Source organism: Rattus norvegicus, chromosome 16 (assembly GCF_036323735.1).
Source record: "Rattus norvegicus strain BN/NHsdMcwi chromosome 16, GRCr8, whole genome shotgun sequence".
Lineage (NCBI taxonomy): Eukaryota > Metazoa > Chordata > Mammalia > Rodentia > Muridae > Rattus > Rattus norvegicus.
In genome coordinates, this window is record NC_086034.1 from 71,718,205 (window position 1) to 71,738,620 (window position 20,416).

A 20,416-nucleotide genomic window follows, 5' to 3' on the forward strand; every position below is an offset into this window, starting at 1 on the left:
TATTTTTATGTTGTGTGGGCGTTTCCTGAATGTCTCTGTGTGAACTGCCCACAGAGGTCAGAGGAGGGCATAAGACCCCCTGGAGGTGATGAGTGTATGTGTGGGTGCTGGGTTCTGAACCTTCGTAAGCACAGTAAGTGCTCTCTCTGCATCCTAGACTTTAGGAGTAATGATACTGAAGGAAAATGCCTTTTGATACATTGCTGCTGTTACCACTGCAGTTGGAAAGAACTAGTCAGCAGCAAGGAACACGTGGCTCAAGTTAAAAGGATTCATGAAGGATGGGATGCACATGAAATTGAAGAGACGTGCTGTTTCAAAACAGTGAAGATGATAAGATAGTTCAGGGGTCAGAAGTGCTTGTGATTAAGTCTGATAATCTGAGTTGGGTCCTTGAAACTCATGGAAGGAGGAGGGAGCAGACTCTTACAGATTGTCCTCTGATCTCCACGTGAATGCCAGGGCACTTGAGCATGTGTGCATGCACAGGGATGTATACATAGATATGTATGTACACATAAAAAAATGAGACCTATAAATACTACATAGATTTAGGGTAGCGCACCCCATCCCTGTCTCTTTCACACACACACACACACACACACCCACACACCTACTACTTCTGCTTTGCTAAATGGACAAGTCATCAAATTGCCTTCTAAATATTTATACCCATAGATTAGTGCTGACCAGCCTTGGTTTTAAAGAAGCTGTTTTTCTTATAATGGGTAATGATTAACAGAGTCACAACTGGTCAAAGTGTTCAAATTAAGTGACTATTGAACCCTAACAAGAGCATCTGTAGTACCTCCTTCGAGGTTCAAAGAGCATCTTGGAAGAGGGGGATGTGGGGTAGGGGGAGTAAGAGCCGGAGGACAGGGAGGGGTGGTGTGAAATGCTTCCATCTTCTGGGTATGGCAAGGCTCTTGTGGCCAGTACCAACGGCAACATGGCCACCTGGACACGACTGGGGCATCAGCATTCCACCATGAATGAGGGAGGAGCTCATGAGGCCCTGCCAATCTCTGAGGAGTGTGGAACAGTTGTGGTTGCTGGGGGAGGGGGAGCCATATTTCTCAGTAGTGTTGCTATTAGGAAGTTACCCTTGCCCAAGTAACTCCTAGGTCAGGCTTATGCAAGCAACCCTAGTTTTAAAAAAAGTAGGGAAACAGGATGATGATGATGATGATGATGAAAGTGTGTGTGTGTGTGTGTGTGTGTGTGTGTGTGAGAGAGAGAGAGAGAGAGAGAGAGAGAGAGAGAGAGAAAGAGAGAGAGAGAGAGAGAGAGAGAGAGAGAGAGAGAGAGAGAGAGAGAGAAAGAGAGAGAGATTTTGATACCTAGGGGAGGCTGTCCTTTCCTAAGGGGGAGGAAGGAAGAGAGAAGGACTGATTTTGGGATATAAAGGGAGTAGATAAATAATAAAGAACATAGTTCACTAAAAACTCAGTTTTAGTGAACTTTTTTTTATAAAGTAGGAAGAGGGACTTGAAGGGAAGAAAAGTTTGGTGGGAGGGGAAGGGATTAAGATGATAATGTATGGAGGGTTATGGTCAAAATGCAAACTGTGAAGGAGCCATTTTCACAAGGAAAGCATGGTGTAAGAAAAATGCAACAATGAAAACTATGGTGGCAGGGGAGGGACTGGAGAGGTGGCTGCTCCTCAGGAGGACCCTGCTTGATTCCAGCACAGGACACGTCACAAACTGCCCCGTTCGGGGAATCCAATGCCCTGTCCTGGCCTCCATAGGCACCAGGTATGCATGTGGTATGCAGACACACATGCAGACAAAACACCCTCTACTATATACATTAAAAACAGACAAAAACCCAAACAAACTTATTTACAAGAAAAGACCAGTTAAATGTGAATTTCAGATAAAGTGGAAGTCCTTCTATAAAGGTTGGTTTTGTGGAATGTTGGGGATGTATATAGTTGTGAAGTTAGCTGACAGTAGCACTTATCTAGTGACACTAGGCTAGGCAGTTTGGCAGAGCCAGAGTGGGAGTTACCTACTTAAACTGACAGCACATGAGGTTGGGTCAACTAGAGAAGGGCAGCAATGTGTTAATTCTGTTTGGTTTTGACAGGGTCTCACTATGCAGACCAGGCTGGGCTCAAACAGATCCTCCTCCTTGAGTGCTGGGGCTAATGGCGTGTAACACCATGCTGGTAAGAACATATCACCTGGATATGTTTTTAGGGAAAGCCTAGGAAGGAAGTTTGATTTCCATCGCCTGTCCTAGTAGCTACTGGTAATTTTTACTTTAATAAAAAAAGTAAAGACAAAGACATTTTATTTAGCAAGACTGAAATTAAATCCAAGATATAAGTATATTCACATGAGACCTTTTGTGTTGTTTGAAACAAATCCTGGAGCTATTAACCCAAGGTAATGTATCTAGTAGTATCATTTATGGAATAATTAATATAACAAGAATCATTTCTCAGTTATAAATGCTCATTAATACCCTTGGGGCACACTGAAAAAATTGCTTTAACTATTCAATCACCAGTTTACACAGAAGTAGAGATAAAAAGGAATGGAACTACAAACACATGATTGCCCGTTACAGCTTTTATAAGGAAACAAACAGTGGCTGGAACCCCACTGAAGACAATAGAGCAGGTACAGTTCACAGAGAGAGTAGCTATTGTCCAGGGACAGTTTACACAAGTCTGACTGATGACAGCCCAGGTCAGTAAGCGTGGCTAGCTCACCTCCCAAGATACACAGCCCCACAGATCGGTTAGGAAACAAACACTTCCCTTTTCAGAGCACTTCATTACTCGGCCTCAGTCAGGTTCCCTCCTCCCCCTTTTCCTCCTCCTCCTCCCCCTCCTCCTCTTCCTCTTCCCCCTCCTCCTCCTCCTCCTCTCCCTCCTCCCCCTTCTCCTCCTCAGTAACCACACTGAGCCCTCCACACCTATTTTTAGTTATATAAAAATTATTAAACTTCAGCTTCCTTACAAACATTCTAACCATATATTGAAAAGTGAGTAAAAACTATGGAATATGAATTGCTTCTGCAACATTTAGTGAGTGAGAAGCATTCTACCAAGGTGGCTGTGCCTTGGGAAAGTCCTACAAAAACTGAATTTTACAAACAGTTACTTATTTTGATAGAAGTTCTACTTAAAAATAGCAGCCATGACTTCACTGCCTACAAAACTGCAGGCTTATCACATTTTATATGTTTAGAATTCAAATTCTTTACAATCAGATTTTATAGTATTACAAAAAACAAGGTCACAAAGACAGATGGGCTAGGTATCCCAAGCTAAAAGACATCTGCGGTCCATGATTTTACTGCTGTGACAGATACGAACAGCTACTGGATTTATGCTATGACATGGGAACATTCATGTTTTGTTAAAGAAGTGACATCAAAGGGGCGGGGAAGCAGCAGTTGCAGCAGGACTTTATCGTGGCTCTTCGTGATGGAGGGATGAGCTATCAGAATGTCAGTCACAGAAGACTTTCAGGCTAGGAGGGTGCTGTTTGCTGGGATACCCTGACTCCTGCACTGACTCCACTCAAGTAGTGTTCTGAGGTTCATGCAGAAGAGGATGCTGGGTACAGCATGTTGCTTTCAAATGATTAGCAGCAACAAGTGGGAGGAAGATGAGTTGGTCTTGGGAGGAAAAAAACACTCTTGTAAGAGCTTTGTACAGAGTGTGGCCAGGGTCCGTGGCCTGAGAAGTCTCAGTCTGAGGGGTCAGGGCAAAGAAGGGGACATCTGAAGTAAGCACAATGAACTCTGCCTCTTTCTGGGCAGACTGGATGCTTCCCAAATACCTGAAGCCTGACAAGCCTGGTGTCACTTCAGAGCAAACTGGCCTGACTTACAAAACCAAAAATGAGATGGGAATTGATGCCAGAAAATATCATTTATAGTAGTCACCTAAGAGAACAGTAGGTGTTTTGTGTGTGTGAGAGGATTGGGTAGAGGACTAGTGAACAAGGCCAAGTCCTAAGCTAGAGCTAGTCATGGTTGTACAGGGTTCCGCCATGTCTGCAAACTAACTGGATAGCTGCCCTCCACAAAGGTATTCTGTGCGTGCTCACAGGCCATGGAGGAGCCTCCTGCCCCCAGCCCAATTTCGGGATAAGAAATACCTTTCTTTCCTATCTGTTCTTCCCATTCTCAATTTCCTAGGGTGGCTCACTGCTTTCCTAATGAGCAACAAAAAACAAAACTCGGGGATTCAATGTGGCCCACAGGGAATGGGCACGGCTCTGCCTCACATCTACTGTGCCACTCTGGAGCTGACTCTCAAGTGGCTGCTGCCGGAGTTAAAAGCTCTTACAAGTGTGTCAGACAAACCCCAGCACAGGCCATAGGCACGACTACTTGGATGTCTACTGGCTGGGCCCTTCTGCTCCACAGTGTTAAGGGCTCTTAGTGAAGAACCTCCATAATGATAAAGATGTTTGGTCTCAAAAGTATATGCATAATTAGCCAAACAGTACTACAGTGCTAATGAGGAAGGAATACAGAGCCAGGTCACCAGCTAGTACAGCGCCTGTTTGTTCCCATCTTAATGCTGAGTAGAACTGATGAATAGATTATTTAAGAAGAAATCAAATCACAGATCAGGTGGAAGTACTGAAAAGGAGCGTGTGGAGTGACTGAGCCCTGCTGCGGTGAGACGTAGTCAGCAAACACTAGGGCAGAGTACAGTGTGTAGAAAACCTTGCAAAACCTAGCACCAAGTTCTTCCTAGAAAGGGCTCAAGACAGCTTAACTCTAGAGTAATCCACTCACAGTCAAAGCCCAGCAGGCCAACGCTCTTTGCAGCCAATGTTCCACAGCAGACACCCCTTCTGTTATGAACCTCACATGCAGACACTGCCTACATTAGAGGCAAGGGAGAGAACTACGGAGTGCATTTTCCCATGAAGGAAATCAAGCCATGAGGAGGCAGCACGACAACTCTCCCTCTTCCTACTGACAGTATCCTCAGTTAAGCCAGCTTCAAAGTGACAAAGTTGGTGTCTGCAGGTCAGAGGTCAAATCTATGGTGTACACACCTTATCAGGAGTCATACAACTTACTTACCTGAATTAAAAATAAACCAAAGCCAATTCTCCATCTGCTCCCCCCTTCCCAGAAGGGGGTAAGTTTGTGTCATTTCTTCCTTTTTTAACCATAGTAACGAAGAGTCAAGGAAGGTAGTGTGGAGAGGAGGAGCACTCTGTCTCATCTTAAAAAATAAAGATCTCTCTAAGCTGCACAATCAGAGGTTGCACACATGTCTTTTTCTTCAATTATCCTTTGTGGCTGTCTCTAGGGGCTCGTCTTCTAGGCCAAAGCCCAGCTTGTCACTCAGCCCCTCAGACTGCTTGCCCAGGCCGCCTGCGGAGTCCATGAACATGTTGGGGATGTCTTTGCCAAAGTAAATCTTGCTGTTGGAAGCAATAGCCTTGTACTTCATCAGCTGCAGGTATTCTGGGGTCAGCTTGAGCTGTGAAGTAAAAGTGGAGAGCTTAGGGGAGAGGACACCATAGAGGAATTTCATCTGGAGAGGATAACTGTCAAACAGATATGTGTCTTCCACTTTCGATGGCCTTCCTGCTACCCAGAAACCTTTTTTTTTCCAAGAGAAAATAATCTAAGGTCTTATGACAGAGTAGCAACAATTTCAAGAGTTTTCGTGTTTAACACAAAAATGAAGCTTCTATTAAGGCTTCCCACACAAGAGAAGTGCCTGTTTCCCACAGCAGAGGGGTCCTCATTCTGCTGTGAGGCTCGGGTAGTGGGTGGCAAAGGCAAGCACACCCTCAGGACGGTGGGTCAGGCCTTTACCTTATTGGCTTCCGCGATCTTCAGAGCAGTGTAGCACTCAGCATCGGCCTTTGCCTTCTCCCGGGCCAGAAATGCAGCATCTAGGGGTGAAGGGTGCAGGGAACTGGATCAAGCACAAAACCATGGGAAGGTACAGAAGCCTGTTGTCTGGGGGCTGGCTCAGTGGTATAGAGAGCACTTGCCCAGCATACATAAAGCCCAGGTTCCATTCCTGGCACTGCAGAAAACAAAAAGCCAACAAAGACATTTTCTGGTCTCCATGACCTTGGAGAGATCGCTTTTTTGTATGTGTGTTTTGTTTTTGAAATGGTCTCGCCTTATAGCTTGGTTAGCATTGGACTATGCAGACTTCCTGTTAGTACAGAGAAACCATTTCTCTAAAAGAAAGTAACCTGAGACCTTTGCGACAATGTAGCAAGAGTTTCAGTTTAGTACATTATGGTTTCACAGTATATGACGGTATGATAGGTATATGGTGTCTCCCTGACTCTGCCTTCCAGTGCTGGCATTACAAACACGCACTGCTGTGCCTGCCATGGGTCTGTCCAAGACTCAATACCACAAATGTAAAAGAGCTCAAGTCCCTTTCTGACTTCATTTTCCCCAAATTTCTAACAGTGATAAGGCTGGCTAATTCTAGATTTATGCATGCTGGTCCAGAGGGATACCGTTTGGTTCAGACCTGCCTCATGGCATCATGGAGTAGTAACCCTCCCTCCCTGCTCAGAGATGATGCACAGCTCTGCTTTGAGCCCCATGGGCTGGGAATGTGCCAGCCACTCTAGTCACATTCATAAGGAAATATTCAGGGACACTATTTGGGGATGCTGTTTTATGGGTTTTTTGTTTGTTTGTTTGTTTGTTTCTTTTCCACCATTTAAAAAAACTAAAACCTTTTCATTGTTACGTTATTTATTGAGAGGGGGTAGGGCATGGACAGCCTGGCACATGTGTGGAGGTGTGAGGACAGCTTAGGGAGATCAGGAGAAGAGATCCTGTCATGATCTAACTCGGGCTGCCAGGCTTGGAAGTGACAGCTTTTGCTAAGCCACCTTGCTGGCTAGTTGCTGGTGTTTTTGAGACAGTTTTCCTATGCAATCTGGGTTGGCTTAGAACTCTAATTCTTCTCGTTACACCTCCTCAGTAGTGGGATTATGGGGGTCGCCATGCCAGGAAAATTTAAGTCCTTAAGTTCTACAGTGTTGGCTGTTGAAAAAGACCCTGAACTCTCCTTTGGGGCGTTTTACTTCACCCCAGTAAGGGTGTATCTGTGTGTAATTATGTGTATCGGTGTGAGATAATGTGCTTGCTTGTAAGGGCAGATGTCCTTCTGGAGTGGGATTTATAAGTGGCTGTGACCTGCACAATCTGTGCACTGGGTACTGAACTCAGGTCCTCTGCAAGAGCAATACTCTTAGCAGCTGCGTCTCTCTCAGCCACATGACAAACATTTACAGGAAATGAAAGCACTGCTTTACCAAGAGCTCCCTGGTGAGAGCCCACGGATCTGTGATATCCTAATCAGCTCCCCAGTAGGTCCCTGCAGAGTCTGCGGGCTCCACAGTGAGTGTATAATTACACAGAACAATGTGGCCTGAAGATGTCCATGAGGCTCCACCTTGTCCTGGAAGTCACTTGACAAAATGCACTACTTCAAGCAAGGTGAGGGTAGTGGGGAAGTGAGGGCTTGGGAGGGGATTACAGCTGAGCAATGGCCAGGAAGCTAGTGACCAAGACTTCTCAGCTCCAGAGCTGCACATGCACTAAGGCTAACTTAATGTCTGAGTGGACCGAGAGAGCAAACTCTAAGATGAAAACATGCAACCAGCTGATCCCTCTCCCCTGCAAGGTGTTGCTATGGATGACAGTGTGTCTCAACGTGCTTGGTTCTAGAGGGTTTTTTGTTTTGTTTTGTTTTGTTTTTAAAGATTATTATATATAAATTCACTGTAGCTGTCTTCAGACACACCAGAAGAGGGCATCAGATCTCATTATAGATGGTTATGAGCCACCATATGGTTGCTGGGATTTGAACCCAAGACCTCTGGAAGAGCAGTCAGTGCTCGTAACTGCTGAGCCATCTCTCTAGCCCGCTCTAGGGGGCTTTAAGAAGAGGTAACAGCGGGGCTGGGGATTTAGCTCAGTGGTAGAGCGCTTGCCTAGGAAGCGCAAGGCCCTGGGTTCGGTCCTCAGCTCCGAAAAAAAGAACCAAAAAAAAAAAAGAAGAGGTAACAGAGACGGGGAGAGCTGCTGCTTGGGTCCAGGGTCTGAGCGCACGAAGATACTTGTTAGACTAAGCTCCAGGTCAACAGATAGGGACGGTTTCCTTCTCTTCCTCTTATTTTTCTTGTCTCTTTTCTTGTTTGGGCCAGGGTCTTGCTCTGTAGCCCAGATGTCTTCTGACCCACCACCCCTTCTCCCTTACCCTAGGTGCCGAGACTCTCGGAAACTGTTACCATGCCGGGTTGACAGACACCCGTGCTCCCAGCCCTATCTCGGTAGTTACTTATAAACCTTTAATGTGTGCGCATGTGCAAACACACAAGGTGAGTGTGCAGAGGTCAGATGATAACTTTCAGGAGTTGGCTTTCTCTTTCCACCCTGAGGCTTGTTAGAATCCAGTTCAGGTCCTTGGGTTTGTCAGCAAGCACGTTTACCTACTGGGCCATTTCATTCCCAAGAAAATGCCCAGTGCATCATCAACACAGCCAGCACTGTATTCCGCTGCTTTCTGTCAACACTGGTTCAAAGTTCTGCCCCTGAGTCTAAGCAGAGGACAGCTAGTATTTCATAGACACCACAACGCCCGAAACAGAGACTAAAGAGCTCAGGAATAGAAGTGACTCAGCCACACGCTCCATCAGGCGAGCACGGCATCAGGAGTACTCACCCTCAATTTCTGAAATCTTCTTCTCAGTCTCCTTCTCCATCACCTTCTGCCCATAGGTGATTTCTGCAACCTGTGCCACTTTTTCTGCCTCTGAGTGAATAAAGTGGAGACATGACTTAGTGCTGACGTGTCAAAAGCTTGGCTAGGGAGGTGAGGTGGCTCAGTGGGTAAAGGTGCCTGCTGCCAAGCCTGCTGGTGCAAGTTCAATCCCAGGACCCACATGGTGGAAGGAGAACTGGTTCCCACAGGCTGTCCGCTAGCCTCCACAGAAGCACCATGGCATGCATGTGCCCACACTTACACACAAAAACGTAAAAACAAAAGACCTTGAATGACTGTACCTGCTCCTGATCTGAGTGCCCTAATACCTGAATGGGTTTGCTCAGACAGAGCCAAGTCCACAGAGGGCAGCTGCAATGGGCACACCTGAGCAAAGACGAATGTCCCAGTGAGCACAGGAGCACAGTGTCAGCATCCAACAGTAACCAAAGGAGCTGACCCAGGAGAAGAGCATGCTTTGGGGAAGTCAGGGAGACAACCCGACTTCTCTCCCCTGTCGGCCTTTTAAAGATAAGTTCTATCTGACCCTTCTTTAGAAAATGCTCAGGCTGACGGAGCCCCCATGCTTTCTCTTATTTGCCACACGGCCTTGGATGTGTGTACAAATCTGAGTTCAGTGAAACAAAGCAAGTACCTCAAGATGGCTGAGTGGGTACACGTGCTTGCCAGGCAGTGTGCAACCTCACTACACAGTGGGAGGAGCATCCTGGAAGCTGTTCTCTCGCCTCCACAATTGTGCCAGGGCATACGAGCACCTCCTTAAAGGCACATCTCCCCAGCTCCCACCCCACCCCACAGACTAATAAATAAAATATTATTTAAGACATCAAATGAACAAGAAATCCAAGCAAATGGTGGTACTTTCCTCTGGAGGTGATATGGCAATTGAATTATTTCACATATGAAGTTCTCGGTGAACAGTAGTCATTCCTATTAAGAAAAGTGCCCTTCTACTTCAGAGATACAAAATACTCAAGACCCACTCTCTGTGTCCATGATCTGATAAAGTCCACTTGGTTCCTGGGGGTATGAAGGCCACCCCAGCACATCAGAAGCATTCTGAGGGACTTAACCATGCCCTGGCCATCCCACCATTGCCAACCCTTCTTCTCTGAAAGGGCTTAGAGAACCAGTACAGACCAATGAGGGCCTTCTTCCTCTCCGTTTCCGCCTCCTTCTCCACCACCTTCTGTTTCTGGGCCGCAATGAGAAGCTTCGTCTTCTCGCTTTCCCTGGAGGGAAAAGCATGCAGCTTTGAGACTCTGTGTGTGTGTGTGTGTTGGGGCGGGGTGCTGGGGAACGCCGTGCTCCCTGCAGAGACCCAACTCTGACTCCTCAGTCAGAGCACACACGTGCATGCGCACATGCGGAAGTCTTTGTTCTCCCATGCAAGGCTGTTCAGTGGCTCAGTCCTTAGACTGGTCACACATCATACGGCCTTCTTTTAGTTGCTTGTAGTCCCAGCAACTCAGGAAGCTGAGGTGGAAGGAGAGCTTAAGCATAGGAGCTTGCACAGCCTGGACACTAAACAAGACCCTCTCTCAGAGCAAAAGAACCGGAGCACAAATGACTTTTAATAAGGTAGACCTGCCAGGAAACGTGCTTGTCTGTCCCTGTATCTCCACGGCTAGGATTCTCTCTCACCTGTTAAAGAGCACCACTGCCCCCCAGAGCATCTCTTGGCCCTGAGTGCCCACCCAACCTTATGGTACAGCAGACTAACATGCAAGGGAAGGAGAAGGAATCAGCATGTGGCTCTGAGCTGGGCTGGGCGCTCATGGGCTTAGGCAGGGCATACTCACATCAACTCATAGTTCCTGCGGATTGCCTCAGGGATGTTGGGCTTTGTCACTCGTACAGCCTGAAGAAAGGCACAAACAACAACTCGTGGGAAGATGAAAATGGTCAGGGACAGAAGCTCCGACAGCTCTGGGTGTCACTGTGCTAACAGAGCATCCCGTGAGACAGAGCACACAGTGTACTCTCACTGAGGCAATGCTTACTTGGATAACAAGCCCAGGGGCCATGGAGGTCAGGTCCTGCTGCAAAGCCAATTTGAGGTTTTCATCGATTTGATCTGGAGTCAAGAAAGACACAAATGGAGCTGTTAAACTGTCTAGGTGGGGAGAGAAGAGTGTGGGGAAAGCAGCAGCAAAACCACTAGCTCACTGTAGTCTTCCCCACAGTGCACACACCTGAGCCAGAAACCTAAGGTGAGGCCCTACAGCAGTCCTCCGTGGAGGTGAAGTACAGAAGTAATCCCTCACTCTGGCCTCAAAATAAAATCCCCTCATTGTGTAAAACATCAACCACACCTTTCAGGGGGCCTAAGCTTAAGAAACAAAACCAACTTTACAACATTCCTTGAGCAGCCTTCTCAACGGGCATCACTGACCTCCTGTGAACTGCAACACTAGAGCTGCCTCTCTGGCCTGGGCCTGCTTTTCCTGCCTTCCACCACTGAGGTCTCACTGAGAGGCAGGAAAACGTCAGCAGAACCAGGCTGGGATATCTGAGCAGAATCACACTGTTAGTGTCGCAGAGTCACAGCCTCTGAGGAACAGCGAGTTTCCTTCCTGACTTTCATGGATTTCAAACTGAGGACCACAGAAGCTAACTAGCAACCAAAACATGAGCCTTTGGTTTGGGACTGGGCTGGCTCCCCCCACCCCTTCCTGAGAGAGAGATCTCCTTAATTACTATGTTTTGATTGTTACAATGTTAAAATTACTTATCCTCACCTGCCTATGGTAGGCAAGGACTTGCCATGTTTCTATATGTGAATATGTTCTCACAAGCCTCTTAGTATTGAGGGAAAGCATAAAATTAGCACCTCCGCCTGATATGGGCTTAAGAGTACAAGAAGAAATAAATACCATGCAGTTTATTTTTGTCAACATGACACGAACTGGAGACACCTGGGAAGAAGGACCTCACCTGAAGACGTGCTCCCACCAGGCTAACCCGATGCCTGTTACTGAGGCATTTCCTTGATCACGATTGACGTGGGAGGCCCAGACCACAGTGCAGCATGCCACCCCTGAGCACGTGGTCCTGGGCTCTATAAAATGCACAGATCGAAGCGCGAAAAGCAGGCCAGGAAGCAGTACTCTCCCCGGTCTCTACTTCAGTTTCTGCCTCCAGGTTCCTGCTCTGACTTCCCTTAAAGATAGACCTTGATGTGGAAGTCTAAGAACCTACACTTCTTTCCTCACTTCTAGAACTAAGCAGGCACCTCCATTCTCAGCACACAACACTGGATTCCCTGCACTCAGTGGGAGGAACACTTAAGTGACAGGGCAGGAGAGTAGGAAGGCGTCTGGTTGCAGCTCTGCCGTTTACTTGCAACAGCTCTCTTGTTTTTCTTGCTCTTGGCCCCAGTGGGGGACTGTGACTTGTCTTACTGTGCCGAATTTAATTGATGTCTCTGGGAGGGAGGCCTACTCTTCTCTCGGCAGAGACTCATTGGAGAGTGGGATCTAGGGGAGAGGGTAAGAAGGGGTGGGACTGGGAGGAGTGGAAGGGGAAGCTATGGATGGGATGTATTGTATGAGAGAAGAGAAAATTTAAAAAAAGAGTATGTTAGGCTAAAAGCCTTGTAAGATTCGTCTAGAAACCATTACAGAATATTCCAGGGCAGTGAGGACACTTCTGTTCTAGTCCACTGTGCAGGCCAGCAGTAGCTGCTATATCCACTCTTCCTCCAGTGCTTATGTGTGACTACTCCAAGAGTCTTCCCGTGGTTCTTAACTTCTTTTATTTTTTGGGGGGTGGGGGTGGGGGTGGGGGTGTATTTATTTAGAACACGTCTTACTTTGTAGCCCAGGCTGGCCTTCAACTTGCTTTCCTCCTGCCTCAGCCTCCTGAATGCTGGGATCACAGGTATAGACAACTATGCTGGGTTGTTCTTGACATTATCTGGAACCCTCTTGGTGGCTGGCTGCTGTGCCCCCGTTCTGTGGTGTGGTGACTCAGAAGCACACAGACAGAGGGCTGCCGAAGCCTGATTCGCCTCAGGGAGAGGAGGGAATGGCACCACATTCTTACCAAACAGCTCGATATAGACTTCCTGAAGTGTATGGACGCTGCAGAACTGGTTAAGCTCATGATGAATCTTGTTGAAGATGAGGGCCTTGTCATAGTCTGCAGTATAGTTCTTCACTATATCATACACTGTGGAGAAGGAGAGGGCTCAGCATAAGAAAAGCCGAGTCTTCACACTTCTCAGAACCTTCTCAGTTCTCGTGGGACCCAGACATATGGTGTGTGGACACGTGACAAGACATACCTGCATGTGGGACCAGGAAGTTCACCACTTCAATTCTGTCAAAGTAGATCATCACACCACCACTATTGGAGGGAGAAGCGACAAAGATGTTACCAGGGCGCTGGAATCTGGTGAACTCTCCTAAGGAGATGACTTAAGACATGTGAGTGAACAGGAGGAGGACAGTGTTTGTGGAATGTGAGGCGGCTCATGCCTCTGAGCAGGTGTGCAGGACTTCTGACCTGCACGAGGAAACAGTAAGACCTCTGCAATGTCAGGAAAGCAAGGGTAGTTCCTATCTTCTGAGCCACTAGTATCTTCTGACAAAGCAAATGATAAGTTTTCAGAGTGCACTGGGTGCCTGAAGCTTGTCTCTCATCCGGGCTTCACTCCAGTCTGCTTTTCCCTCACATTGTCTCTCACTGTGGCCACCAGTCTCTCCTCGCTTACCGGCTACGGTTCACCATCCTTATTCTGGTACTTTACCTGGTTCCGCATGGTACGTTCTTCACTTCATCCGTTTGGAGAGTGGTCTGGAGACAGAGGAAACAACTAATGTAAAATGGGCAGCGACAAGGGGGCCCCCTACTATTTGGAAGGCCCAAAGCTTCTGTCATCATAACTGGTGGCTTGATCAGATTGAGCTTTGCTCTTGCTAAACATGACTACTGTCCCAACTAGTACCCTATACAGGCTGTAACCTGAAACCAAGCAAAAGTGACTACGCCTGTGTCACTGTATGTGAAGCACATATGGACGGGCAGGATCATTAAAAACAAAATAAAGACAGTGTGGAGCCTGAAGGGCGTACTTTACTAGTGCTGAAGCAGGAGGCTCCTTTAGAGCTGTTTCAGAATGTAGTACCTGGTCAGCATCTCTGTGAGACTCAGGTAAGAAAAAGCTACCCAAAGTACTGTGAAGTCCACACAGCAAGGCAAAGGGAAGAAACTCGCAAGGGAAGATGAGTGTTCTGCTGGGTTAACTCAATTTTCTCTCTTTCACTCTTTTGTGCTGGGAATTGAGCTCAGGGCCTGGTGTAAGCTAGCGTCTACCTCTGTGTGACATTTCCCAGTCCCTTGCTGGGTTGCCTTAAAAGTTTCTTAGTTGGATACACTTTTTATATATAATTTATTTGTATTATTATTTACACCGCTGTTTCGCCTGCACATGTAAGAGAATACGATGATCAGCTAGAACAGGCGTCACAGACATCAATGAGCTGTGAGCTGCCTTGTGGATGTGGGAATTGAACCAGGCTCCTCTGGAAGAGCAGACAGTGTTCTTCACCGCTGAGCCATCTCTCCAGCCCCATCTTAGCTGGATATACTTTAGTCTACCTCAGTCAGGAGGAGGTCGGCTACAACTTATCTTACTCTAATTTACATGGCATTGGCCCTTACCCAACCAACTTTCCTCCCCATGAAATTATATTTACAGTTTTGAATTTCAAACAAGTACAAGCAAAATTCCATGTTTTATTTCGGTCATGGTAACCTGTGATTTAATATGCACACCCACTTGACTTTATTTCTAAAAATTCATAGAAAAAAATTCTTTTTTAGCCCCACCTCAAAAGTGAGTAATTTCCACTTGGGGCTGACAAAGTGAGGCAATGGGTTCATTCAGCATTTCAATGATCAAGTGATATGGTGTAGGAGCCTCTGTCTCTCTGTCTGTCTCTCTGTCTGTCTCTGTCTCTCTGTCTCTCTCTCTCTCTGTGTGTGTGTGTGTGAGAGAGAGAGAGAGAGAGAGAGAGAGAGAGAGAGGCCTTAAGTCAGTCACTGAAAAGGCATTATGTCTAACTAACCTCACATTGTGCATTAGTCAACAACCCAGATTTGTAATGATCCAGCCATACCACACAAGCCACTTGTACCTGTACAGACTTGTAGGATGTGATGAACGGGAGCATGAGATGGAAACCTGGGCCACTGGTGGAGGTCAGCAGGGCACCACCTCTGTAGAGGAGGGAGAAAGGCAAGAAAGGCAGGTTCAGAATTTCAAGAGAGGGCCATTAGACCAGTCGTTCTCAAACTGTGGGTCGCAACCCCTTTGGGGCCAAACAACTCTTTCACAGGGGTCACTTAAGACAGAGACATTTACATTACACTTCATAACAGTTGCAAGATTTGCAGATATAAGGTAGTAAGGAACATAACTGTATGGTTGGGCTCATCACAACACGGGAAACTATTAAAGGGTCACAGCATTAGGAGGGTTGAGAGCCACTGCCTACAACAAGACTTATGGACCGCCCATCTCCATTCCTATAAAGATTTATGGTAGAATGACATGTTTACCCTTCCCCCTCTCTTCTGTCTCAACAGTCTAGGAAACCTGATGGAAACAAAAGACCATCGGCTAGACTTTCCCACTAGAGAAGTAAGTGCGTGGTTGAAGTAAGCCAAAGACAGCAGAATCCCTGGCTACAATTGATTGGGGAGAAGTCTGTCAGAGCTGCTGTGCCTGTGGTGGTCACCAGAGTGTCCCCCCAGTTTCAACGAGCATCATGTCTGCTAGAATCCGGTGACATGGGCAATTAAAAGATTATTTTTGGGGGCAGTGCTAGGGTTGAACCCTGGGCATCACACATTCTAGTACTCTACCATTATGAGTACTACATTATGAGCTCACTTTGCTCCTTAAACATACGTCAGTAGGAAGTGACGAAGAATGCATGCTAGAAGAGCCAAGTGGAACTGAAGGGAGAAGGAGCTTTACAAGTTTCAGTCCGACTTAGAGCAAAAGGCTAATTCCCTGGGCTCTACCTCGCCAAGTTCCAGAATTATCTGGGGACTGGCCTGTGATATCTCACCATTTTTGAGACAGATATTGCTACATAGCCCTGATTTGCCTAGTACTTGCTATGTTGCCCAGGCTGGCCTAAAACTCTTCTTGCCTTAGCCTTAACCCAAGTGGTAGAATTACTGGTGTTGAATCATTATACTTGATCCAAGAATAATTTTAGTCATTTCAATACATATAAAATATATAATATATATTTGACATATATTTCTAGTCAAGTTGTATGAGAGTGACAAAATTCAAAGTTTTGGGGGAACATGAAAGCAGATGCTAGAGATAAATTACCAAAGAGAGGAAACTCAATACAAGTTTACATTTCTTTTTCAATATATGTTTTTAAATTCAGAATCTTGAGTATGTTAGAAACTACAACTCTAATGATCATTTAGAGCTTGCTATTGGCAGTCCATAAATAAGTATATAAAGAAAGGGGGTCAAGATGAACATATCGACACACACCTTTAATCCTAATACCTGGGAGGCAGAGGCAGGAAGATCTGAGTTCAAGTCAGTCTGGTCTATGTAAAGTATTCCAGGCAAGCTAGAGCTACACAGTGAGATCCTGTCTCAGAAGGGGTGTTGGTGTCATACAGGCTTACAGCAAGGGCTGGGGTTATATTTAGTGGTAGGACAATTACCCAGCATGCATTAGCTGGGAGTTTTGATTCTCACCAACACAAACCAAACAATTAGTCATGCAAATTCCCCTTCTAAAACCGAAAATGAAAACCTTGGTCACAGAAGTCATGGGAAAGAAAGTAACTCAAGATTATTTAGGAGTCACTCCCCGAAAGTTCCTTGATACAAATCATCCTGCAGAGCCTTTAAACTTTTTTTCTTTTGAAATATTCACTTTAAAATAGTCTCAACTTAGCAAAGGACACTTCTCAAGTTGCTGTCAAGAATTGGGACTATGCCAACTTTTGGAGAGGCAGCCTTGCAGTGTGGAGACAAGGTTCTTCAAGGAATGCAAGAGAAAAGTATGTCAGAGATGATCTTGGAAGAGCACGGGTTCCTTCAGATTTTGCCTTTAAACCCACAAATCTACATTAGCATCACCTTAAAACACTAAAGACAATTTTAAATTTACAAACTTAAAGACACACTTGTACCCTTACTCATGGCCACTGGCTTATAAGCTATAGAGGAGCCACCTGCCTCTGCCTTACCTGTAATATACTCCGATATGTCCCTCTTCTATCTTGTGCACAGCTGAGAAGAGAGATGCGCAAAAGAAACTGGAAGCCACAGCCACAACTGCTCCCAATTGAGCCATCAGTGAACCTGTATCCTAGAGATAAGATATTCGACAATGTGTGGCCTGACCCACAGGACAGTTGCCGCACCACTGTGAGGAGCTCACCACGAAAAGTGATTCACTGGGAGCCTGTTGTCATACACACACACTACTAGCCAGATCTACAACTCAGATCCTTGTTCTCAGTCACCATTCCGCTCCTTAATGTAGGAGTATAACCCTCACTGAAGGGAAGAGGCACTAGCTCCAGTTACTGCTATACCTAAGGGATATCCCGTGCCAATTAGGCAGAGTTCAAAACACAGCCCTCTCCTCACTTCTGTTAATGTGTTGTCAATGGAGCCACTTTTACTAGTAAGGAAGAGAGGCAGCTGCAGTGTGTTGGTCCAAATTACAGAGGATGTCAAACGACAGGCAGCTGTGGCCATGTATTTCTGGTCGGAGCCTCCTACTTCTAATTGCCTGCCATTTCGAAGGAAACCACCAGTCATTCCCTTGGGACTCTAGGGAGAGAGACAGCAGCAATTGAGTTCCGACGTAAGATTCTCTGGTCTGTCATCCACCGCCCCTGTTACTCCTTTGGATTTAAACAGGACAGACCTCTTAATAAAACCGAAACACATTCTGTCATATCCTTTGCCCCCGAGCCCCACGGTTATAGGAAACTGGGGATGTCTCAGGTTGGAGACTTTGGTCTACTCCTGGGGACAAGGATCCAAAACGTCCAGGTACCCAGATGCCAGAGTTACATGTAGAAACTCATTTCCTGAACACTGAATGGTCTGGAAAAACTACAGAGACGGACGGGCACACCGGCGCAGGGTACGGATTCCACTTCTCAGATCTAACTTTTTTTTTTTTTTTTTTTTTTTACCGTAGCGGCCTTCAGCTACCGAGCAGCAGTAGTGTCCTCTCTGCAAATGTCCTCACTACCACCCCACGCCACCTCTTGCCCTTTCCCCGCCCTCCTCCGCGAGGCAACACGTCTAAGAGCTTCCGCTCAGACCCGCTTAAGGACCCGTGGACAGGGGACTGGACAGACAGGGGTTCTTTCTGCTCCCGGGTGGGCGAGCTGAGTGACTGTAGGGGCTAGAGCTCTGGAGCTCAGCACGTCAGCTCCAGCCCCCGAGCCTCAGCGAGGCCGAACGTGCACTGAGGGGCGGGGGCCGCGTACCAGGCTGTCCCTCTAGGCGCTCCGTACACGTCTGATCCCCCGTACAACCGTAGAAACCGCCACACCCCTCAGCACGCTACTTCCTTCCAGGCCAGTCGCTCCGATGACGCCATCAGTCCGCGCAAGAAAGACCCCGCCCACACCCCGGGTTCGTCCTGCCGCCCCGCCCCTCGCGCTACGAGCGGTAGTGTTTGGCGGTGGCGCCAGGGGGCGCGCGCGAGCCGGCTCGGTGGCTGCAGACCTGGGATTGTTGGTTTTTGGATGTCCAAGGCACAGGTGCCTAGGGCTGGCAGAGTGGGCTCCGGACACTACGGCTCTGGTATCGCCTTCCAAGGTTCTGGTTTTGGAGATTGCTAGAGATCCTCCTTCGCTTCAAGTCGAGCTGGATTTCTTTCTTCTTCCGGAGCCGGTACCAGTGCAATGCAGCGTCCTCGTCCTCTGCTCGTGGTTTTCCTGTTGCACCAGCCGAAGGGAAAAAACTTCCAAAAGTGCAGATTATGACGTCGCCAGTCAACAGTCCTATTCTGAATTGCTCTTTATACTTTTCTGAGAGCTTTGTTTGGCCTTGAGGTCCCCACAGCAACATAAAGTAATTAACAAGGAATTATAGTCTCGATTGTAATGAACGGATTCTGAATTCTGTGAGTGCCGAGGACAAAAGCAGTTGTTGAAAACTTCCTTAGCATTTCCTTAATAGTTCGGGCTTCCTGTCTTGCTTAACACATGCCACAGTGAGTTTTTGTCTGCCATCTGCACCCCCGAGTATTGTGGACCATGAGGAAAACATGTCTACTAGCCTAAAGCCCTCAGATGACCTCATCCTGCAGCAGTATGGTGTTGGAGCATCCATATTGGGCCTTTTCTACCATTTTGTCCTGGGGGTGGAACTAAGGGCTTCGTGGCTGCACTCTATCCCCAAGCAGCTTCCTTAGCAGGAAATTTCTAAACTGGCTACTGAGGTAATTTTGTTTGCAGGCCAGGAAGTGCCCACTTTAACTCCATCTTCTAGTAAATGAGAAGGCTTTTCCATACAGTAGATGGCCATTTGTCAATGCTGGATGATTTTAGGACTCAGGGAAAGGAGAGTGAAGGAACCCTTTGTCTTCTCCCAAAAGCCAAGGCACTGACACTGAATTCAAAGTTCTGGGAAGCCAGATGTTTGGGGACAGCTGAAAAAAAGCAGCCACCCCCACTCCCAGACACCCAGTGGTTGCAAAAGCAGACAACAGACCCTGTAGTTTCAAAAACAGCTTGTCTAAGGGAACCGGCTAACTCCCCCCTTCTGCCCCTTAAGAACCCCCGCAGCTTCCCGATTCTTAGCTACAAAACCCAAGGTTTCACGCATGTAATCTGTATTCTCCTGAACTCCGGTTCCTGAGTGACTGGGTCCTGTGCCCTGGTCAGAGTGTGGTCCAAACTAGAGAATCTATCCCAGGCATTAAATAAAGCCTCCCACAGCTGTCTGAAGTCATTGGAATTCTCAGCTTCTGTTTCTCCTTACAAACAATTCTTACATATCCGTACCAGAAGCCCTTCTTCACCTCTGTTCTATCCTATCTCCGGTCTCTCAACTTTCTTTCCCTTCCAAGCACCACTCTGCCCTTAGAGATCACTAAGGCTAAACAGAAAGCAGGTCAGGCCCCTTACTGGAGACATCGCCCAGTCTGGAGCCACATTTCCTAATAGCCTCATTGATATGGGAATGGAATGGAGGCTTTAGTCTGGAGCCCTCATTTGCAGTCTGGTAAACTTTCTTGCTCTTATCCTCTGATGAGACCTCCTGTACCCCAGAGGCCAGCCTTTGCTATTTCTGGAGCTAAACACACACAAACACACACATGCATATGCACATACACACTTGCTCTCTCTCTCTCTCTCTTTCTCTCTCACACACACACATACACACACACACACAAACACACACACACATACACACATCAGCCATTTTTCTGCTCAGCAGGCATGTGGGTAAAGGGCCCATTTGTTTGCATCAGTGTCTTGGGAATTTGACCCTGCTTCAGGAGTCTTTCATTCTTCTCTCTGGAAACACTTGGGAATTTAATTCCAGTGAAACTTGTGTGTCTGGAGGACATTCCGAGCAGGAAACTGGCCTTGGCCCATTTTTAGACCCAAGAACATGGGCAGTAATGC

At 47.0% G+C, this 20,416-nt stretch overlaps 1 protein-coding gene across 3 annotated transcripts; it reads right to left on the reverse strand.

Moving 5' to 3' along the window:
• Positions 1-2,281: 2,281 nt before the first annotated feature.
• Positions 2,282-18,795, reverse strand: Erlin2 (ER lipid raft associated 2). 3 transcript variants are annotated; one of them, XM_008771324.4, is made up of 12 exons: positions 18,507-18,795; positions 17,003-17,124; positions 14,905-14,986; positions 13,515-13,561; positions 13,050-13,111; positions 12,809-12,934; positions 10,765-10,838; positions 10,564-10,622; positions 9,902-9,993; positions 8,702-8,791; positions 5,812-5,891; positions 2,282-5,470 (listed from the first exon to the last, which is right to left on the reverse strand). In XM_008771324.4, the coding sequence occupies exons 2-12, from the start codon at positions 17,107-17,109 to the stop codon at positions 5,270-5,272; spliced, it is 1,020 nt and encodes a 339-aa protein (XP_008769546.1). In that variant the 5' UTR covers positions 17,110-17,124; positions 18,507-18,795; the 3' UTR covers positions 2,282-5,269.
• Between the last annotated feature and the right edge of the window lie 1,621 nt (positions 18,796-20,416).